General features: G+C 35.6%; 1 protein-coding gene across 3 annotated transcripts in view; it reads left to right on the top strand.

Moving 5' to 3' along the window:
• Positions 1–22,620, top strand: part of PELI1 (pellino E3 ubiquitin protein ligase 1) — a 134,407-nt gene extending 111,787 nt beyond the window's left edge. For 2 of the 3 annotated variants that reach the window (XM_032497669.1, XM_032497670.1), the window contains 6 exons: positions 11,268–11,407; positions 12,903–13,032; positions 16,599–16,700; positions 18,959–19,156; positions 19,251–19,439; positions 19,992–22,620. In XM_032497669.1, the coding sequence (XP_032353560.1) occupies positions 11,337–11,407; positions 12,903–13,032; positions 16,599–16,700; positions 18,959–19,156; positions 19,251–19,439; positions 19,992–20,558 (1,257 nt within the window). In that variant the 5' untranslated portion in view covers positions 11,268–11,336 and the 3' untranslated portion in view covers positions 20,559–22,620. The remainder of the gene's footprint in view (positions 1–11,267; positions 11,408–12,902; positions 13,033–16,598; positions 16,701–18,958; positions 19,157–19,250; positions 19,440–19,991) is intronic. The other variant, XM_032497668.1, reaches the window with a different exon arrangement.
• The last annotated feature ends 829 nt before the right edge of the window (positions 22,621–23,449 follow it).

Below are 23,449 nucleotides of genomic sequence, written 5' to 3'. Positions count from 1 at the left end.
CCTTTCCTCTTAAGAGAAGGGTTGAATAAATCTTAGGCTCCAAGGCTTTTGTGTTTTTAGGGAGGTTTGTACTGTTAATCTCACCTCCCATCAGTCTTAAAGAAAGCATAAGAAAAATAACTACAGGGGTTTATTGCCTGTTGACTGTTGGTCAGCAGAAAACTGAAAGCTCTTCATTTGCAATATTTTTCCAATCCAAGCTCAGTACTTAGTTTTTAACATGCTTTGGAACTCAGTGTTGTCCATTGTTTTCTTTTCCATTATTAAATTTGAGAATTACATTGCCCTCCCAAGGAAATTGTTTGGTAGCCAGAATGATGATGCTGTTCATTGTACTTTGGTTAACTGTTGACAGTTTATTCAGAATCTAGTTTTTCGATCATAAATTTCCTGAGGTCCTCTGAAAGAGATCTAGGACTTTGAGTTGACTAGTTTACTATTTAAACATTTTTACAAGATAGGGAAAAATTATAAAGAATTTTAAAAAAATATTGAGAGTCTTGCTTTATAAGAATTTGGGTAATGTGTCTACCTGAATGTTTTGTTGCTCTTCCTCTGATGTGATAGGAAGAGATTTAATAATTTTAGATCTGATGATTGATTGTAGGGGGAAAGGGCTCTTTCTGCTAAACATTGAACAGTTATAAGTTTCCAGCAGTGTTCTTTTCTGAAGCATTTTATTTTCTTTAAAAGAAAAGGTATAACTGAGATTTTTCTTTTTATAGAAAGTCATGAAAAACAATGTTTTTGCTAGAATACTTACATACTGCTGAGTAATGTGTGTTCATTTTTGATCAAATTTTCTTATCTATTTGTGAGGGAGTAGTATTTACTCTTGTTATGTATACCACAGAAGTTAAGTCAGTGACAAGAGAAAAGTTGCAGATTAGGAGAAAACATTGATCATAATAATTGGGGTATAATGTAATACATATAACAATAATCAAGAGTGGAGAGAGATTTGTAGAAATATCCCAGCTATATGTATGTATTATGTTCCTAATGAAAAAAGTTAAGTAGAAATACCATACTGAGTGATTTAAAATATTCACTCTGCTAAAAAATAGATGTTCTTAGCCTCCCACATATAATGTCTCTGAATTACTGCTATAAAAAATTATGGGAAAAACTATGATTTGGTCAGAGAAAGATCAGCTGCCGTTACTTTTGAGAACTTTGCATGAAGTGAAGAGAAAACTAAAACTCACAACATGAAACTTGTTCATTAGTGAGATTATAGTAGTTGTCATCTTTTAATAATGACTTCTCTCTATAGGTAGCTGATTTTACTGTTAGAAAAAATATTGGAGATTCATTTGTAATTTGAATTATCAGTTGTATTTTTCTTTTCCCATTCCTTTTTAATGGAGCTTATGATGGAATTGTGAAACTATAAAAGAATTAAAGTTAACTTCCTTGTAAGAGCAGGGACTACATATACTGAATCTTATTTGATTTAGATACAGTTTTTTTCACTATTGAGTATCAAACATTTATATAGTATTCAGCCTTGAAACTAATTGCAATGATCTTTGAGGCTTTTGATTATATTTCAGAGCAGTAGAAAACTAGAACTTTCTTCATCGTATCCGAGTGCAAAGAACAGATTATAAACATTTGTTCAGATACTGAGAAATAAAAATGCATCTCTGAGAAAATGATTAAATCTTAAGTGATGAGGCAGCATCACTACAAATTAACAAAGTATTATTAAAACCAACTTTGTATGCCTAACAGTACATTTAACAAACTCTTGATTTTTTTTTTTAATACTACATTAGGTCCTTGAAAATCACTGGTTTAACTCTCATGGTTTGAATAGTTTTAAGAGACTCAGAATTGTGTATCTAGTGAGCGAATCAAGCAGATGGCCCAACATACAAATCTCAGTGCAACTTACTTGTTCTCATTCAGTTCTAGTGACAAATCCTTTGAGGTGTGGAAAATATTGTCCCCATTTCGTAGGGTGAAAGACCGCGTGCTGCAGAACTGGATTGTAAATCTGAGAATTCATGAAGGACTCTGGATGTAGCCCTCATGACGGTCAAGGGCCAGAGTTCTCAGGGTTGACCCTAGACGGTCATAACTTAGTCCTTCACAAGTGTTTCTTCTGGTTTGAAGAAAACACTATCATAATGAAATAATTAGTGAGTAGTTCAGGAAAATATTTGACTTTCTGACTCTTCAAAATTTTTTTTTTTAAAGAAATGTGTCAGAATTATCCAGGGCTGCTTTTCTCCAACTCTTCTTCCTGCCAACTCCCCTTTTTGTTCCCTTTCTTTTTTAAGACTAGAATTCATGTGTATAGGTGGACAGAACTCAAGTAAATTCAAATGCTGTTAAAGGTTTCAGTTGCATAGCATTAATTCAGAAGCTATGATACAGTTCCGTATATGAAGAGTTATAGTAGGAAAAGAGTTGGAGGATTTTCTTGTTTGTTGTTTAGTTTCTCAATGTGTTTCTCTCCTCCCCACCCCTCACCCCCATTTACTTTAATTTTAAACTCAATTGTTTCAGCAGTTCCAGAGCGCTAGCTAGAGTTTGAGTTGTAACCTTGGTTTTCTTGTCTATAAAAGGAGGAATATAATAGTTCCTACCTCATAAGGTCGTTCCAGGGATTAAATCAGTTGACATATGTAAAGTGTTGAGAATGGTGCTTGGCACAGAGACAGAACCCAGGAGGCGTCGGACGCTATGAAGAAAGGGTGGCGCAAGCACGAGCTGCCTGCCAGTGTTGGATGCTGACTTGAGAAAAGTATAGAACTTCCCATGAATATACTTTTATACAATGTTGTTTGTTCAAATATCTATCTAATCCCACCGAATTTGCTGCTTTCTGCAGATTTTTGTTCGTAACTTTAGTGGTTAAACCTAGGGGAAGTTCTAATCTTGCCTTCTGAAAAGCATATTATCATTCTTGGTACTTCGGTAATCTAAAAGGGTTGAATGCAGGCCAAGCATTGGCAGAGACAATAAAAATGAGTCCTTAGCTGTATCTTCCCCCTCACCCTTTGTGTCTTTTAAAATACATTTTCTAGATGTGGGGAGTTAAGTGGTCATTTGGGGGTAGAGTGGCAAGGTTGTATTTAAATCCCCTCCCCCAGTTAGGAATACTGCCCTGCAGTTTTCTCTTGGCTAGCACTTTCCTGGGAGTACATGAAGCCTCCTGTCCCTAGGCTATCTGGACTCATTTCTTTTCTTCTTAAAAAAAATTTATTGAAGTATAGTCAGTTTACAATGTTGTGTCAGTTTTTGGTGTACAGCATAAATGTTTCAGTCATACATACACATACATATATTGATTTTCTTGTCCTTTTTCATTATAGATTACTACAAGACATTGAATATAGTTCCCTGTGCTACACAATGGAAACTTGTTTATGGACTCAGATTTCTAATACGTGTTTTTTTCCTTCCTGTTGGGGCCAGGAATTTGTCTTAGTGTAATACCCTGTTTTTCTCCTTGGGTTCCTTCCTCCCCTCCCCATTTTTTAAATAAGCTTGCAAAATCCACTTCATTTACTGATTTTTATTGTTGTTCACTACCAGGAAGCAGGGTTGACAAATACAGTGAGCATTGAGGAAGTGACAAAGGTTCAAATAATGTCAAAAAGCCCTAGTCATAGTTGCACAGTTGTTATTTGTCTATGCTGGAGTGTAACTTGTCTAGAGGTTGTTTTACTTTCTAGTCTTTCTCCCAAATGGTCTCATAATAGGGTCTCTTACTCTTATTTAGGAGTCAGCCCCACCCAGGCTTGTCTGGGGTGTGATTGGTTGGTATCAGAAAACCTAAATTAGGAGTTTGGGATTCACAGATGTACACTATATAAAATAGATAAACAACAAGGACCTACTGTACAGCACAGGGAACTATATTCAATTTCTTGTAATAAGCTATAATGGAAAATAACCTGAAAAAAAATATATGTATATGTATAACTAAACTGCTTTGCTGTATACCTGAAACTAATGTTACAAACCAACTACACTTCAAAAAAAAAAAAAAAAAAAAGGGGACTACTTAACTTCTAGGAGCATCAGTTTTCTCATTTATAAGATAAGATAAATGATTATACTTGATATAGTTGTGATAGAAATTAAATGAGTTAATGTATATTTAATACATGTGTTTCAATTCTGGCTCTGCCAAATATTGTCTGTTTGTCCTTGAACCAATCACTAGCCTTTCTGACTGACAATCTCTGTTTCTTATCTGGAAAATGGAGTTAGTAAGACTTTCCTACCTAATTCACAGGATTATTGTGAGAGTCAAATAAAATAATCTTATGTGAAAGCACTTTACTAATTAACATTCTGTGTAAGTGCTAGATAGACTTTAATCCAAGGTTGATTCAAATTGATACCCCTTTTGATTTAAAAGCATTCCCCCATGCTTTCCAAAACCTGCTTTTAGTTTTTCTAGATACCGGTTCCCTAGGTCATTCCTTATCTGGCCTTCACAGATTAGTCTTTCACTAAGTGTCAGGATTGGCCAGCATTGACCTTAAAGCTACTTCTTTGGGCACCCCAACTCCAGTCCCTTTCCTTCAACCACTTGAGAGAGGTTGCTACAATATTAAAGTATTTCAAATGCACAGAAATATTAGTTATTCATCACCGTCAGGGTAAGATGATAGTTCTCCCATTCTCACTCCCAGCCATTCTCACCAAATGTAATAAAATACTGAAACTGCAGCTACTTTTAAAAGCCATTACCTTCCCTATCCCAAAGCTTAGTAACAACCTTTTAAGACATCAGTATGATTATGGTAGTAAGCAAACGCTTATTAAATACCTTACTACGTACCAGTGTTATGCCAAAAATAAGGGAAATACCCCTCCTAAAAACATTGTCTTCTCCAGCTTGAGATTAGAGCAGTGGTTCTCAGGGTAAAGGATGGGAAGGAAGTTAGGGGGTGGGGGATGGGAAGGTGAGACTTTCTGACTATCACAACTAGGGGTGCTAATCTATCTAGGGAGTGTAAAGGTCAGGGTGCTGCTGAACCTCCTACTATGCATAGGATTGTAGTCAATATGTAGTCAGAATATCAGTAGTGGCAAGGTTGAAAAACCTTACTTTAGAGGAACAAATACTGTCTGTGGGAAAGATGTTAATTGCTTTCCCATCAGGATGAAAATATGCTACCACTGTAGCTGATAGAATATCAGCATGTCATTTGGCCACCCGGAAAGGGGAGGCTGGGAGTTTGTCCAGGAAGTGCCCTGTATCTTGAGAAGGAGAACATGGGCTTCAGTTCCTTCAGTGCAATGCTGAGAAGCTGGAAGACAGCAACAGAAAGTAAAGTAGTAACTTCATACTCCTACAGCTGATACCATTATTTCTCCTATCCCTCCTCTCCTTTTATGGAAAAATGCTGCTTATTATTCCTGCTGATTGTGAAAGAAGGAAGAAAGTGATTAAACTTTCACTCTTACCGAGAAACTGCTATAAATTTACCTCCCTCCAATCATCAGCTAAATTGGTTTCGTAAAATGGCTCCACCACAAATATACCAAAACAGTTCCTTCTGTTTGAATCATCCTTTTGAAATCAGCCACAAGGGAACTCTAGTGTAGATGGAAGTATGTTTCATCAGAGGTAATATATGCAATCCACATTATATTTTTCACCATGAAGAAGCATTGTAACATTTCCATATTTTAAAACATTTTCTTTTCTTCCCCAGCACCCCTTATGCCTACTCACTTGCCTGCAGTGTTCAAAAGATTATGTAAACATCTTCATAAGATCTGCTTTGTCTCTTGCTTACTGTTTGTTTTGCTTCTATTTTTCAGGACAGAATTTTGTACTTGGATTTAGTAGGTAGTTAGTAAAAAGGCTGTGTGCAAGGTAGATAATAAAAGAAAAAAAAAGTGTTGAGGGAGCAATTTGGACAAAGATTGATTTCCCAGTTTTCCCTCTTTAGGTAAAACTGACAATTACATGTTACAGAAAGTCTTTCCTTTGGGAAGACTTGATATGAAAACAGTTGTCCTTCACTGGCCTTTAAAGAACAGATTTTTAGAATGTATCAGTCAAATTAATGAGACTATTTCTAAGAAATATATATTTTATGGCTAACTTTTCATGGTTTTCCAGCCCACACAGAAAATAACACTATTCCAGAATATATTTCTTTTAAAAAATTTGCTTAACTTGGGAAGGTCCCTCCTGATTAGAACAGCATGCTTAATTTTCAAGAATCAGGCAAAGCTTCAAAGTAATAGATATTATAGAAAACAGCCTTATATATCTTACCAAGATTTTCTCTATCACTTTTTTCCAGTCTCATGTAGAATTCATGGTGCCATTTCATGTTTGTGCTAGATCACATTGGGATAGGACTGAATATATGGGGTCAGGCCAAATGATTGAATACCAACAGGTGGGACCAGTAATTGAGACATTAGAATATACTTTATGTACATCTCATTTCATGTTCTCTAGAGCATGACTTCAGGAGTTGATTTTGAAGAATTCTGTATCTTTTCAGAGTTTAAAATACAGAGAATGTATAAAAAGTGAGCATAAGTGCACTGTCCAGCTGCTGGGCTTTAAGATTCTAAACCATTGTGAAGATCATGAATCTTTCTTCAGAACACCCAAAGATTACAGCAACTTCTTTCTAACAGTTATCTGTCAACATGTATTAGAATTGCAGAGAAAGGTTCCAGGAGAAGTAGCTGTCATGGCACATTTTATTCATAGTTTAAGACTGCCAGTTATGTATCGATTAAATGCCATTTTAAATTTAATAGAACTTTATCTTGGGTCATGTAAGTGTATAAATAACCAATACTACTGAAGTGTTTTATTACAGATTTTAGATTATTAGATACAGAAATAGGAGCCAAGTTTGAATGTGTTCCTGTGATTGAAACTTTGAGAACACTGACAAAATGTCCCAAGTCAGGCCTTCTAAGGGACTTAACCAGAGTAAGAATAATTGGGAATATGTTATTTTTCTTGACTAATTTGGTCAAGGGCTCTAGGAAGTATAGAATGGTGGGCATATGCTAGCCCGACTCTAATTCCTTGTCAAAGTTAAAAATTGTTCCTTTGCTGTAGAGGCAATAGGACTAGTAGTTCTATATGCACATTACTTGTAAATTCTTATGTTAGGACCAGATGGTCTCATATATTTCCACCTCCAAAATTCTCTTCATTTTACTTTAGTCTCTTCATTTTTAGAGGTGAGGAAACAGATTGCTTTGTTCAAAGAGAGCGGGAACTAGAACATAGGCTAATACTTGCTAGCCATGCTATAGACTAGTGTCAGCCAAATATGGGCATTCTCGTATCACTTTCAGATTTTTGCCATATCTATGTACTCACTAATACTATTTAATGCTATTGAAATTGGCTTCTTTAAATAAGTTTTTTTAAGGAAATCTTTTGGTACTATAAATGGAAAACCACCGCTTCCTAAAAATAGAAAGTAACTCTAAATAGGAATCCAAATCAAGATAACACAATGTTACTAAAATTTAATTTAATTTTTAAATTTATTTATTATTATTAAAATTTTAATTCTTACTGTCCTTGATCAGAAATGTGTCAAAGCAATGTTTTCATGTTTGATGGCAGTACCTTAATTGTCTTAAGAAATGCACAGTTGAAGCCTCTAATTAAGCTTCTGTTAGGCTTTTTTAAATGGGCTGCTTCTTTAGGGGGGAAGTAAAAGGATATGGGTACATGTTCATATATTGAAATACAGTCTAGTGTAGATCAGAAGGTCTTGTTTTATGGGACAAAAATTATTCTTTGGTTAATTGTTCTTAAAAATACTTCCACATTTTTACGTTGCAGGTTTTTGTTAGCTTCACATCAGTTTCTTTTCCTAAATGGAGAATTTGATCAGTACAGTTTATTTTACTTAAGTGAACATTTCTGCACAAACCTAATGTCTCATAATTATGATGATATACCTAAATACCAGTTTCTGTAAGCTTTGAGCAATCTAATATATTAAAATCTGATCATCAAAAGCAAATTCATTTGGGGAAATGAGAAAATTTTATAGCATATTTGAAAGGAGGAATTGTTTTTCTTAAAATAGTTCTTGAGAATGTTTCATTTCTTTAATTTAGTAAGCAATTTTAAAATTTACCAACAAAAATAGTGTGTTTGAATTGCTGGTCTAAATGTATATGTCAGTTACAAGGTATAAAAGAGGGGTCAGAATAGCTAAGCCTTGTCCTTTTACTTGTTCTTATTCATTGGGCTACAAATATTCTGTGTTGCCATCTCTCCATAAGTGCTGCTATACAGGCATATTTCACTATAATGCAGGAAAAGACAAGTAGGCATTTTTCATTCATGAGTTGCCTGTGAAACCAATTGGTGCAAATATAAAACCAGGAGACTTTGATGGATTAGCTAGAAGAGTTTTCTTGTGAAACCTTCATAATAGGGCTAACAGGAAGACCAGGGAGAGAATAGTTAATAGGAGATACCTGGTCCCATTAAGCTGCTGATAAAATAGACATGATAGTACTGTGGGGATTGTTTATTGTAGTGAGTTTTCTAGCTTATCAGAAGGGCTAGTCTTTTGTTTTTCATACTTGTGTAAAATTTGTATTTTTTAATTAAAATTTTTATTTTGAGGTAATTGTAGATTCACATGCAGTTGTAAGAAATAATAAGAGAAAAAGAGAGATCTTGTGTACCCTTTACCCAGTTCCTCCCAATGGAAATATCTTGCAAAACTGTAGTACAATATCACAGCCAAAATGTTGATACTGATAAAGGTATAGAACATTTCCATCACCACAGTGATTCTTCCCTGTTACCCTTCTGCAGCCACACCCACTGCCCCTGATACTCCCACCCCTCCTCAACCTGTGGCAACCACTAATCTGTTTTCCATTTTTGTAACTTTATTGTTTCAGGAATGTTATGTAAACAGAATCATTTATGTAACCTTTCGAGCTTCGATTTTTTTTTAAACTCAGCATAATTCTCTAGAGATTCATCTGTGTTGTTTCATGTACCAGTAGTTTGTTCCTTTTTATTGCTGATTGCTATTCCACAGTGTGGATGTACCACAGTTTAATCATTCGCTCAGTAAAAAACATCTGGGCTGATTCCAGTTTTGGGCTATAATGAATAAAGCTGCTATAAACATTTATGTACAGGTTTTGTGGGAACATAAATCTTGATTTCTTTGGAATAAAAATGCCCAGAAGTGTAATATATATATTGCCTTAAATAATTGCCTTAAATATTTCCTTTACATAGATTTGGAACCACATCAGACAGTGTTAAAATTTTTGCTTTGACTTTCAGACGCAATGTAGAAAATTCAAAAAAAAGGAAAGCTTATAATGTACCAAAATTTTTACTACTATGTTCTTCTGTTCTGATGTTCCAGGGTTTTGTTTTATTTTTTTTCTCTAATGTTATTTCTTTTCTGTTTAGAGAATTCCTCTAGCCATTCTATTATAGTAGATCTGCCAGTGACAAATTGTCTTAACTCTCCCTCATCTGAGAATGTCTTGATTTCCTCTCCATTTTTGCCTGGTATAGGAGTCAGGGTTGATAGTTACTTTCAGCACCTGAAAAAAACATGCCACTTTCTTCTGGCTTCTGTAGTTTCTGGTGAGAAATCCACTGTCATTCTAATTGTTTTTCCCCTGCAGGAAAGGTGTAGTTTCTCTCTGACTGCTTTCAAGATAATTTCTTTGCCTTTAGTTTCCTAAAGTTTAATTATGATGCATCTTGTCATCAATTTTTTTTAGTTTTATCCTGTGTGGAGTTTGTTCAGCTTCCTGAATCAGTGGTTTTGTTTCTCTTTCCAAATTTGGTGAGTCTCAGCCATGATTTCTTTGAGTACTCTTTCAGCTTAACTCTTTATTCTTTCATCATGGGCTCCAGTGGTACAAATGTTAGATCTTTTCCTGTAGCCCCACAGATCCATCAGGCTCTGTTTTTGGGTTTTGTTTTGTTTTTTTTTTTTCCAGTCTGTTTTCTCTCTGTTGTTCAGATTGGGCACTTTCTATCATCCAGTTCATTGATTCTTTACTGCATCCCTTTCATTCTGGTGTTGAGCACATCCAGTGAGCTCTTTTGTATCTTCTGTTTCTTTGCAGAGACTTTGTCCCAGACATATTTGTAATTGATTATTGAAGAATTTTGATCATAAGTGGTTTAAAATCTTTGTTAGATAATTCTCAAATCTCTGTCATCTCAGTTGTGGCATCTATTGATTAGCATTTTTGCATTGTTTTAATTCTTTCTAGTTCATGATACAATAAATGGTTTTCTTTTGAAACCTGGACTTTTTTTGTATTATATTCTGACACTCTGGATGTTATCCAAACCTTCTGTTTTCATGGGCTTTTCCAGACATAACTCTGTCAGGGGAATATGGGGAGCCTCCTCATTACTGCCAGGTAGACATGGAAGTCCGGGTTCCCTACTCAGCCTCCATTGACACGTGAGGGTCGGAGATCACTGCCGAGTCAGGATAGAAGTCCAGGCTCCAGGGGTCTCCACTGATACCACTCAGACAGAGGGGGTCACACTACCAGCCAACTGGGTAGAAGTCCTGGCTCTCTACTTGGCCAGCTCTGACACTACCTATAACAAGGGCGGGGGCCAGGGGAGGTCAGGCCTCCTCATTATGGCCTCATGAGGTAGAAGTCTGGGCTCCCCATTCAGCTCTTGCTGCCGTGGGTAGTGGTAGAGTTACCATGTTTTTCTGTGTTGTTAAGCTGCAGTAAAGCAGTTAGTGTCAAAAGTTTTCTATCTTGCCAAGGGTGCCCTTTTTTTGTTCCTTTGACTAGAGAGAGCAGGCATTGTTGGGTGTGTTTGTTTTTTATCTCTGCCAGTTGGCATTTCCAGGTTGCTGGATTCTTAAGCTCCAAGGCCGGGATATACAGGCAAAAAGAAAGCCCAGATAACTCACCACTGAGTCCTTCCTTGAGCCCTGAGGTCTCTAACTGGTCTGCCTTCTCTCTATTTTTCAGAGTCTTCTTATTTTTTTAATATAATGTCCACGGTTTTTAGTTGTAGTTAGCAGAAATTATAGGAGAAAGTATGTCTACTTCATCTTCCTGGAACTAGAAGTCCCCAGATTTACATTTTTAATCTGTTTAAACAGATGTATCAAATATATAACCATTATTGGGGGAAATGTCACACACTTTATATATTATGTGATACTTTACATAATATTGTACTCACGAGAACTGCTAGAAAGGAACATCTTTATTTAAACTGAAATTCATTGTTCATATTATTAATGAGAACTTTTTCCCTCTAGGAAATAATGCAAAAGGTGTCCCAAGGCTCCTGACCAGTGAACAGAGATTTGAGAAAAACAGCCAAGCTCATGTTTTCTCCTGATCAAGAAAATCATCCATCCAAAGCACCAGTAAAATATGGTGAACTCATTGTCTTAGGGTAAGGTCTCCCCATCTGATAAGCATAAAATTGAATAATATATGGTAACTTGAACATCTAGGTTAAAACTACTTTTTTTTTAGAATTTATATCCTGCCTGTTTCCAAAGAGGATTTAAAGCTACAGAGAAATATTACCAAATCAAGAAAGTCTTTTAATTCTCATTTTTATATCATCTTTATAAATACTCAAATTCTGCATAAACTTTGCCTCACTCACCTTCATCCCTAGAAGTGAAGTGAAAAATGTATTTGTCTGAAGTCACATAGCCAGTCCATCTGTCTTCCCTATCCCATCTTTCAGAGAAATTTTCCTCAGCTGACTTTACCAAAAATCCCTCCCTCCCTGCTTAGGTCATTTCATGTAGGTGTTAGTGTTTGTTCGTTCCTCTGCCCTCTGAAATAGTTGTTGCTTTGTGCTTATGGTCCTGTACTTGAGGAAAACAGTTGTATAGACATCATGATGTGATGATTCTGAAGCCCAGGACCTTGCTGCTTGTTTGCTTCAAAAGTTGATTGAGGAATAGATGATTCCGTTATTTCAGTTCATTCATTCTAAACTTGCCACAACTGTCAAAATTAAGACACAGTGTTAGTCTGTTGACTAAGAGATCTCAGAAACTTGATTGTGAAATTTACTTTCACCCAACTGTTTCTCTCCTGCCTAAAAAAAAAGGAGCTCTAGACACGACAATAGGTTTTAGAGTCAGGTTGGTACAAACTTTTGTTTAAGTAAGAATGTGTGTCCATTGTTTCAGATAAAAATGTAAGAGAAACTGGGGAGATAATATAGAGTTAGTGCCTAATACATAGTAAACTCCCAAATGTTTTGTTTTGAACTTTTTCCCTCTTAGTTTGGTCCTTGCTTACTTGCTTACCTTTAAGGTATATATGCGTTATCATGGAGAAATGGTCATAAGATCAACAAAAGTATGTTTAACTACTAGTTAGTTACAGCTCAGTTGGACAGGTTTTGCGAGCATAATGTGAATGTGTACTTGTGAGTAGCTGAGACTTAACAAACAAGTCTAAAAATTCCTCTTCCAAAGTTCAGCTATTTATAAAGTGTTTGGTTCATAATTAAAGGAGATTCTGTTTTAAACAATTCATACATACTTTTAAAGGTTGTATTAGCACATGCAAACACTCACCTTTAAAAGAAAATAGAATGAGTCATAAGAAGTCAGATATGCCATTAATCAGCTCTTGATTATCTTGACTAAAAGAGGGAAGGAAAACGTAGATAATTCAAAGGTATGTGTAACCCAAAGGTACTTCTCTGTGATACTGAATGTGACCAGGAAGAATCTCATTTTGTTTCACACTTAGGCAACTGGTCTAGGGATCAGCAATTGCTTAAAGTTAATTCAAGGTATTTATAATGTGCTATTAGATAATTAACTGGGGATGGATGCTCTAAGACAAAGTAAACCATTTGTTTTAGAATTGTATGGTTCTTAAAAGAGATCACCTAAACTTTTTTTTCCTTCCATCAGGTATAATGGGTCTCTCCCAAACGGCGATAGAGGAAGGAGGAAAAGTAGGTTTGCTTTGTTTAAAAGACCTAAGGCAAATGGGGTGAAGCCCAGCACTGTGCATATTGCTTGTACTCCTCAGGCTGCAAAGGTAAATAAAAAGCTAAACTAAATTAACTTGGAGAAATTGAAAGACTGGTACATGTTGTTTATATTCTCTAGCATTCCCTTCATGTTCTATACCAGAAGTTTCCTTTTGTTTGGATGGGAGAAGATGCTTTGGAGACGTGACGTTTGAAGAGCTGCTATCTGGAAGGGCACTGGACTTTTTTTTCTGTGACAGACTGGGATAAGTGGGTGGAAATTAGAAGGAAACATTTCCTTTTCCTATTAAAAAAAAGTGGGAGTGGGGTAGGGCTGGGACTTTATCTAGTATTTACAATTGTGCAGCTGTCTGCCCTGAGAAGTAGAGTGTTCCCACTATTACTAGAGGGCCCTGCCTGGGCTGGGCAAGGAGTGTGGTGCATAATATATGTATTCAGATACTAGAAGCATGTTTGGATGAGGTAATTTTTAAACTAAGAATCTTTGTCAAAGATTCTATGGATCCTCTTTGTTTTTATTGTTTGTTTTATGACCCTCATACCTTTTAGCATGGTTCCTTGAACAAAGTAGACCTCAGTAATTATCAGATTGAATCAAAGCTATGAAAGCAAATACCCAATTGTCTATAATATAACTTTTCAATCTCCTGGCCTATTTCATGCTTCTAGCCCCCTTTTATTTCCCAACCAGAATCTCCAGAAGCTGGGCCAGCATTTCAGGACATTTGGACTTTTCCCAGAGTGGTAGAAAATAAGGGGAAATTTCAGATCTCTCTGTTTCCTGTGAATTCCTCTACTTCTGATTTTATAACACAGCTGAATTTGATACTTCTATGAGCGAACAAAAATTACAAAGCATTCTTTGACTTCTGAAAGCATCTATATCTTTAGCTTAGCAGCCCCAGAATATGCATTAATACTCCACCATTTCAAATATATCTTTCTAAGTTAAATAAACAAGAAACAGAAATTGGCGTATGTTGTTTTAGTTCATAGCTCCAGTCCTGAAGTCAGATGGATTTTTGACACTGTGTTATATCCAGTGTGGTGTCTAAACAAGACACCGCATGCCTTCAGTAGATCTCCTCTTTTACTATTTGAGAGCCAGTGAGTGTAGAAGAAGGACAGTTTCTTTTAGGTGTTTCTTTCTGTTCCTTTGCAGAGAAGGGATGTGCTAATAATAAGCAGGCAGTGGAAGTGAAGGGCTTATTGATCCAGTCTAAGGAGATGCTTTCCAGTGTTTCCCCACAGAAGTGCTTTGGCATTTGGGATGTGCCAGTTCTTCATGCAGGACTGTCCTACATGTTGTAGGATATTTAACATTCTTAGTCCCCACCCACTGAATGCTATTTAAGCCCTCAAATCATTGTGTCAGCCCAAAAAATGCACCTACGTATTTCCAAGTGCCCTTACACAGCTAATATTACCTCAGATTGAGAACCACTAACAGGGAAAATATATCTGTTCTAATGTTTACTTCTATAATATCCAATTCTGTACTTTTCTTCTTAGTTTTACTGTCATCCTCCTAATGTTTTCATTGTTGGCTCCTTTTCATCTTTACTAGGCAACAAGAATCTTAGGGATCAAAGAGTGACTCTTTCAATTTTGGAGGAATGCAGTAATGAGGTCATGAAGAAAACTAATTGTTTAGTCTGGCAGTCATCTGGGATGAGTGGTTAAACCTGCCTTCCAGTCTAGGGAGAACTTAACTTGACATAATTTCTTATTCTCGATCTAAGAGTAGGGTCTAATAGCTTAAAAAAAACCAGCTAGTGGCAGGGGGAGATTACAATCCCAAAGTACACAAAAAAACCTGTGTTTTTAAATCCCTTTAGCGATTAAGAATTAACTTCCAAAATACTGAGTGAGTATTTCCTTGAAAAGTCAGCTGCTTAATACTGAGTTAAAGTAATTATACATTTTTAAACCTTTAAAACTATTTTGTAATGTTTGTGAACACACAAATGTGTAATAAATCATGTTAAGCACATGCATGGAAAAGACCTCCACTGCACTCTTGAGGATGGATACCTCTGGAGAGGGGGCAGTAGGGAAGGACAGGTCAGCAGCCTCCATTATTTCTGTAGTTTAATTTCTTTGAAAAAATTAAACCAAAATGGCATTAGTAAGCTTTGATAAAGTTGGGTAGTTAGTACCCGAGTGTTTGTTTATCCTCTTTGTATATTGGAAAGTTTCACAATCTTTTTTTTTTTACTTTGTTTGTTGGAGGAAGGTAATTAGGTTTATTTATTTATTTTTAGAGGAAGTACTGGGGATTGAATCCAGGACCTTGTGCATGCTAAGCATGTGCTCTACCACTTGAGCTATATCCTCCCCACCGGAAGTTTCACAATCTTAATGATCTTAAAACTATTATTTTAGGGCTTTAGCAATTACAGATAAACTACAAATTGAAACCAAGTAAAATTTTATAATGTCAAAATTTTAATTAAGAAAATTTTTTTCATTTAGCCTCTTTGCTGCATATAATCATTCTTTTGTGCCTTTGTATCTGTTTTACTTTTATGCAACTTATTTCCACTTCCTTTGTGCAGGTTCCTCGTCCCTCCCCAATATTATTTTTGTGTGTGTGTGTGTGCGTGCGTGTGTGTGTGTGTGTGTGTGTGTGTGTGTGTGTATACACCAAATATATATAGAAAATGCCTGAAAATAAAACTGAAAAGTTCTTTGTAGCAATGTTTTTAGTTCGGAATAAGTCAGAAGTACAGTCATAGGCATTATATCCTATACCCATTATATCCTATTAAATTTCCTTTGGTAATATTTAGTCATTCTATGAATTTCTCTGTGTCTAGCTCAGCATATAGCAAGTATTTGTCATCTATAGATTCCAGAATGGTTAGGAAAACCAGATAACTCTGCTTATTTGTTAACTTTATATCTCTTTGAGTTACTTTAAAAAAATAAGATTCCTCTTAACTTGCAAGATTTTTGTATTTTCTCCTTATCAGAGCAGTACTGACCACTGATTTCAGTTCCTACCTGGGATTTGGTTTTGATTATCTTATAATTTGAAACACTTAAAAGGGAGACTCAGATTTGATACTGTTTTTAAACAATAAACTTACATTCTTACTCTATAATTGCTTCAAAGTACAGGTATACCTCAGATATTGCAGGTTCAGTTCCAGAACACCACAATAAAGCAAGTCATGATGAATTTTTTGGTTTCCCAATGCATATAAAAGTTGTGTTTATACTATGTTGTTGCCAGGTGTGTAATAATGACATTATGTCTAAAAAGCAGTGTGCGTTCTTTATTTTAAAAATACATTATTACTAAAAACTACTAAGCATCATCTGACAATGCAATTGCCACAGACCTTCAATTTGTAAAAAATGCAGTATCTGCAAAGCGTAAAAAAGCGAAGCACAAAATGAGGTCTGCCTGTATTATTCTACATCCCACTCACCTTGAGAACCCACTGTCACAGTTGAGGTTATGCAAGAGTTATTAATCTCTACCCTAAATTTCAGAGGGAAAATACATTACATATGTAATAAATTATGTTTCTTTTTTTAATGAAGAGATTATCTGATTTGATTGACCTGCCTGCTGATTTTTGCTTATTAATCTTTTCTTTCTTAGGCAATAAGCAACAAGGACCAGCATAGCATATCATACACTTTATCTCGGGCCCAGACAGTGGTGGTTGAATATACTCATGACAGCAACACTGATATGTTTCAGGTTAGAACATCTGAATTTTTTTTTTCTTAAAATGCAAAAAAGTTAAAACCCCGTTGTAAATAACTTATGCTGTGGTCAGCTTAAAATACATGTTTTAATGATGTATTTTATTAGCATACATATTGATTTCTAAACCCCATATCTAGACATCCATGTAGTGTGGTTAAGAGACGGGTTCTGGAATCAGAATTCCTGGTGAACATTACTTAGTCACTCTCTGCCTCAGTTTCCTCCTGTAAAGTGCAGATATTAGAGCTTCCCTCAGATGACTATTAGGAGGCTTAAATGTGTTAGTATCTAAAAAGTACTCAGAGCTGTGCCAGGTACCTGGTAAACACTTAGCTATTAATAGTACTAGTATAATAACAACTCTGTTAGCTATTATTATCAGAAAAAGGAATCAAGAGATATTTCGCACAGATTTATGAATTTTTTTGCTATTACTTCTCACCTTCCTCTCTAGGCAACTAAAAGAACAGGCAGTCTCTAACTATTCATATCATATATGTGAAGTCAAACTTGTTTCTCAGCACATATTTGGTCAAAGCTACTGGAGCAGTAAAAGTTTTTATTTCTCTCATTTTTTGTACCAATCCAGTGCTGATGTTTTTATACATTAATAGATGACAGAATAGCCAAACCCAACGATGTAAGCAAAATTCATGATATTCATGATACCTTCTCCCTTAATATTGGGTTTTGTAAAGCCTTGGGCTTTTTTGAAACAAACTTAAATAGGACATAAGTATGTGATAGTGTTGCTCTTAAAATTATTGTCCCAGTGGCTTTTCAATGTTTCTTTATTTTACAAGATTAACTGAAGGTAAAAAAGCCCAGAGGTGTCTTTGCTGTAGTCAATAACAAAATATTTATTTAAAGTCACTGTTCCCACCCCACCCCCAACTTTTTTAATGGAATGCTGAATTTTTTTAGAATAGTGGAAATAATTTTTAGTTCCAAAGTCTGAGACCATTTTCTTTGGATATCATATTCTTAAAAATGGAGAAGGCACATCCAATGTTACATTTGTTAGCCAAACAATTTCCCCCTAAAACTATCCAAACTAAATAAAGACTTTATACTTGATGATAGGTTAAAAACACTGAAGAGTTTTACTTAAAAGTGTGCTCATACAAGGAATTCTTAAGGCTCAACTATGCAAAGAATGACTTTTAAGTGTCATCATTTTTTAAGAGGGTCAGTATTTTTTCTCAGTAACCACATTCTTTAAATTTTATGGTATTACTTTATAACAAATACATTAATAAACTGATTCCTAAGCATTTAAAACTCTGTGACACTTGTCACTTTTGTCATCTAGTACACTGTTTTCCTTTTTTCTTTTCAACTTTGATCTTTCAAAATGAAGTTAATTTATTTACCATCTAGTACCTCTGAAGGTATTTTTGATTCACTGACACCTCACACACCAGAACTTCTTTCTGGGTACCTTGTCTCTGAAATATGGCCAACAACCAAGAAGAAAACAAAAAGGGCATCTAGGCATATAAGATAAATGCCACAAAGCGAATGCACTGAAATTCCTTTTCCCTGCTCCCTCGAGAATTCCTTAGGCATTCACCATGAACCTTTTGAGATACTATTCTTTGAAGTTTGGTTATTTGATTTCTCAGCCCATAGCAGAATAGAGTAACTGGTTAGAGGAGGGGTATGCTGCTAGAGACAAATATGCCCAACAGCAGGAAATGATAGCTGACAGTCTGATAGAAAAGACACAAGAAAATCTTTGAAATATACATAAGACCTCAAAGCAGGGTTGTGTATGCCTTTAATGTAAGTACACCTTTATAACAGCTGACATCACTGCATTTTAGCTTAAAATCAGTGATATTCATAGTGTAATGCCCTGGAGTCCTCATAAAAGATTTACTTTTATGTTCACTGTATTCTGTTAAGGAAACTAGAGTAATACATGGTAGACATGTTTCTGTCCAAAGGGGTTAAAATTAAAATCTGCTGCCACCTAGAAATCTCAGTCACTCCAAACTCTTCATTCCCTGAGGGTTTCATGTGTTCTGAGTCATAAGTTCCTACTTAATTCTATGCTCTAAGTGATTACTACATCAGAGGAAATCTGACAGATTGATTTTCAAGGGTATAGATGCCCCAGAGTTAAGTATAAGTTTGAGCTTTAGAAATGTCACAGGCTTAATGATTTCACCTCATTGTGCCTTTCTTGAATGGATTTTCCACTGTGTTCCTTTGAATAGGTTTATAGATATTTCTTTTTTCCTTAGATTGGTCGGTCGACTGAAAGTCCCATTGATTTTGTGGTAACTGACACAGTTCCTGGAAGTCAAAGTAATTCTGATACACAGTCAGTGCAAAGCACCATATCAAGATTTGCCTGTAGAATCATATGTGAACGGAATCCCCCCTTTACAGCACGGATTTATGCTGCAGGATTTGACTCATCAAAAAACATCTTTCTTGGGGTAAAAAGCTTCTTTCCTAAATGTTGGCATTATGTTATAGCCACTTTTATTTCCCAATTACAAATAAATGGAAGCTAGATATTTTTCCTACTAGGAGAAGGCTGCCAAATGGAAGACATCAGATGGACAGATGGATGGCTTGACCACTAATGGCGTTCTTGTTATGCATCCACGCAATGGGTTCACGGAAGACTCCAAGCCTGGAATATGGAGAGAAATATCAGTGTGTGGAAATGTATTCAGCCTGCGTGAAACCAGGTCAGCTCAGCAGAGAGGAAAAATGGTAAGTACAGAGATGTAGCTTCTTATTTAACTACAGTAAACTCACAGGGTGGGTTGGAGTGAATACATTACATATTCCTCAGAATGGCTAAATCTTTTGCTGATGTAGAGTACTAAGTCTGACTGTCAACTACTATGCCAGGAGGATAATATCTTAATGTTTCAATTAGGACTCTCTAAAAATGTATTTTATATTATGTTAATATATTTTAAAACTTAAGCTTTCCCAAATTAAACAGCACTCTCTGTATTTTCTACTTACATCTGTATATCTTAGATCAAGATACTTACCAAATTGGAAATATTAAACTTACTTATTAGCCAGATGTTTTAATCATAAATTATCTCTACTATAAGGCTGAAAAGAGTTAATGTTACTGCTCAATATTTTATCCTTGAATTTAAAACATATTTTCATAACTGTCATAAGAGTTCCTTAAATGTTTAGTAACAACAGGAGGAAATCTCAATTCTTGAGTAAGGAGTAGACCAAAACTCTTATGTAAAAATCTAAACACTGCGGTGAATGTTTTTTGATTCTTGTTTCCTCTAGGTGGAAATTGAAACCAATCAGTTACAAGATGGCTCACTAATTGACCTCTGTGGTGCAACATTGCTGTGGCGTACTGCAGAAGGCCTTTCCCACACTCCTACAGTGAAGCATTTAGAAGCTTTAAGACAGGAAATCAATGCAGCGCGACCTCAGTGCCCTGTAGGGTTCAACACACTAGCATTTCCTAGTATGAAGAGGAAAGATGTTGTTGATGAAAAACAACCATGGGTGTATCTAAACTGCGGCCATGTGCATGGCTATCATAACTGGGGAAACAAAGAAGAACGTGATGGAAAAGATCGTGAATGTCCTATGTGTAGGTCTGTTGGTCCCTATGTCCCTCTGTGGCTTGGATGTGAAGCTGGATTTTATGTGGACGCCGGCCCTCCAACCCATGCGTTTAGCCCATGTGGGCATGTGTGTTCAGAAAAGACAACTGCCTATTGGTCCCAGATCCCACTTCCTCATGGTACTCATACTTTTCATGCAGCCTGTCCCTTTTGTGCACATCAGTTGGCTGGTGAACAAGGCTACATCAGACTTATTTTCCAAGGACCTCTAGACTAACAGACAGTTGTCCTCCAGGACTGCATTATAAATTTATAAGCTAAGTGATTTGCGGTTTCCAACCTATTGTCCATGTCACAGTTTTTCTGCTCTGGTCATTTGCATTAAGATGAAGAATTTTTTTAAACATTTATAATAAATAGTAGCAATTTCTGAGCAAAAATCTGAGAAACTCAAGCAGAGGAATTTCCGAAAGTACCAGACTTCTGAATTCTGAGTTTTGAAAATATATTTTGAGGAGAAAAAGACATAGTCTAATTTGATGCCTTCATTTTAGTGTTTTTGAATCACCCATCCTCGGTGTTGAAAATTTGTTTTGTATAACTGAGGGTACTGTTGGTTCAAACTATGTTAGTTTACAGTTTGTTGCAAACATTGTAAAATACAGCAACATGTATATTAACTTTTTTTCTATTTATCTTTATTATGGAAAATATCTTAGAATGTTCTTGATAGAGTAGCATGGTAATGATGGTCTCACACTCTTGGTGTGAATGGTAGTTTAGCAAGCATAGCTCAAGGGATTTGCAAGGTTAGAAAGAAGGACAGGAGAGCCTCTCTCCCCACCCCCATCTAAATATGAAATTTGGTAAATTAGAATACTTTGTAAAATTCATATTAATTACCATTGTGTAAGAGGTGTTTGTTTTTAACCACACTGAAGATGATCAGGGAAAGATTTTTTCCTTAATGTTTCTCTTGAGTGTAGTACTATAACAAAAACTTAATGCTAAGAAACATTTTATATGCTCCTTTGAATATGCAATTTAATCTAGATTATCTATTTTTCTCCCAGGATAACTAATCTGTTTTTAGTATCAGCAACATTTGGCAAGTTTATTTTTTTGATATAAACTGTGGTTCATCTGTTCACTGTTTCTAGAAAAAAAAAAAATCATTCCCATGAGAAAAAGCATAAATTAACCAGAAAGCAGAGTGACTTGATTTGCTTTTAGAAAAAGAAATGCTTAATTAATTAACTCCTCTGTATTTGTCCTTATCCCAGTGTTAAGAAATTTAGAAAGATATAAAGGGTTGAATGACAGTGCTCTTTTTCTTCTTCTTCTTTTCTTTTTTAATCTAACAGACCAGCCTTAACTGTGGGCTTGAATCCTAGAAGGAGAGTTGCCACAGTGTGACTCAAGGAAATGTTTGGTTGGCAGATGAGCACCAGTGACAGCCAAGTGGAGGGACATACTTGCATGGTCAGTTTATTCCTTAATCCCAAAAAGTTCTTTGCTTTCAAAAGCAAGAAAACGTTTCTCCCCCTAGCCTTTTTTTTTTCTTAACACACCATAAGGAAAGTATAGACAGTTGCACTACATCAAACCCTTTGTGACACTTGTAGAAATCAGCATACTTTAGATTAGACAGTATCTTTTTTTAATCTTTTGATTTGTTTTCCTTTAGTTTGAAAAGTTGTATAATACTGAATTGACTGTAGCAAATTTTCATATGTGGTAGCATAGCTTTAATTTATCCTATTGAATTTTCTTTTGGTTTTTAAAAAACAAAACCTGTTACTTAGAAGCCATGAACTATTTTATTTTACTTCAACTTGTCAAAATTTCCTTGTTTTAAAAAATGAGCATTTGGGTTCACTCAGGAAATGCATGTCAGGAAACTTGTATTATAAGTTGACTAGTTGTGATGTATCAGTAACTGCTGTTACCCCTTTTTCAAAGAAATATCATTGATTTTGAAGTTTTCTAGATTGTCACATGCTTTGTGACTAATGCAAGGAAATCAAGTCCTGTGTTGTATTTGTTCTAGTCATTTCTATTCAGGCTATATATTGTAGCTATTTTTATTTGCAATTAATTTATTCAAACTAAGTAAATACTTTTCAAAATAGATATTTGAATTTGTCTCTGTGAGTTCATTTTTGCATAACTGAGGATGGGAAACCAGAAGTGAAAACCTGTGGACAAATCTAGCCCACAGTCCAAAAGTATTCACTTGAAATAGATGAGGAGTTTGCTTTTAATGTAGCTGTTAAATCTCCAATTCTCTTGGGAAAGAGTCTCTTACTTATTAATAAAGAGCTGGTTTAGTGGTTAAATAACTGAAATCTTTTTCTAAGTTAAGTCCTGCTAGAGAGTTGGCTCTTTGCAGGTTGCATACTGGACTGTTCAGTGCCACAGTGACCATAAATGGTTCTTCCTGAGGTGCCCGAGTTTCCTCCTACCAACTGAGAAAAATCTGGCTCATCTTCTATCAGATTGAAGTTTTGAAAACTCAGGTAATTTAAATCATTAGTCAGGTGTTTTTCTGTTCAAGTATTTTGATTATTAGTTCTGTCACTTTGCCATTGCCTGATAAAATGCTTTTACTTACTCAGTTGTATTAGGGGAATGTCAGTATTCTGACCAAAGAAAAAAGTTGTATTTAGGTCTCTTGAACGTATTCTCAAAAAAGATCATCTTTATGGCTTAATTCTTTTATTAAAGTGATCATAATATCTAAATGTTCCTAAATTTGTACAGGGAAGTAAATGTCCCTTCATCTAAAGCATTAGGGTCGTGAACCAAGACAGGGTAAATATCTTGAAAGAGGAGTCTTTAACCAGGTTATCTTCTTGAATTTGGGGTTGCTTACCTTCATCAGATAATAATCTTCTAGTGCATGTAAAACAGAAAAGGAATAAATAATAATGTAAATGTATAGTTACATCTAACACGAGTACTCCCACGCCACTCTTCCATCAGAACCATGTGTGATGGGTGGCCTTCTGACACATAGACCGAGTGAGGGCACCAGTGAAAGTCCATCTGTTATTTCTTTAAATTTATAAGATAAATGTAATTCCAACATGTTGACCCTTCATCCCAAGGGATCATCTTGTTCTGCCCCACTTTAGAGACCCCTGGCTGAAAGATCTGTGATCCATT

The sequence above is a fragment of the Camelus ferus genome, chromosome 15 (assembly GCF_009834535.1).
Source record: "Camelus ferus isolate YT-003-E chromosome 15, BCGSAC_Cfer_1.0, whole genome shotgun sequence".
Lineage (NCBI taxonomy): Eukaryota > Metazoa > Chordata > Mammalia > Artiodactyla > Camelidae > Camelus > Camelus ferus.
Note: the sequence above shows the minus strand (reverse complement) of the source record. Positions and strands in the feature narration are given on the sequence as shown.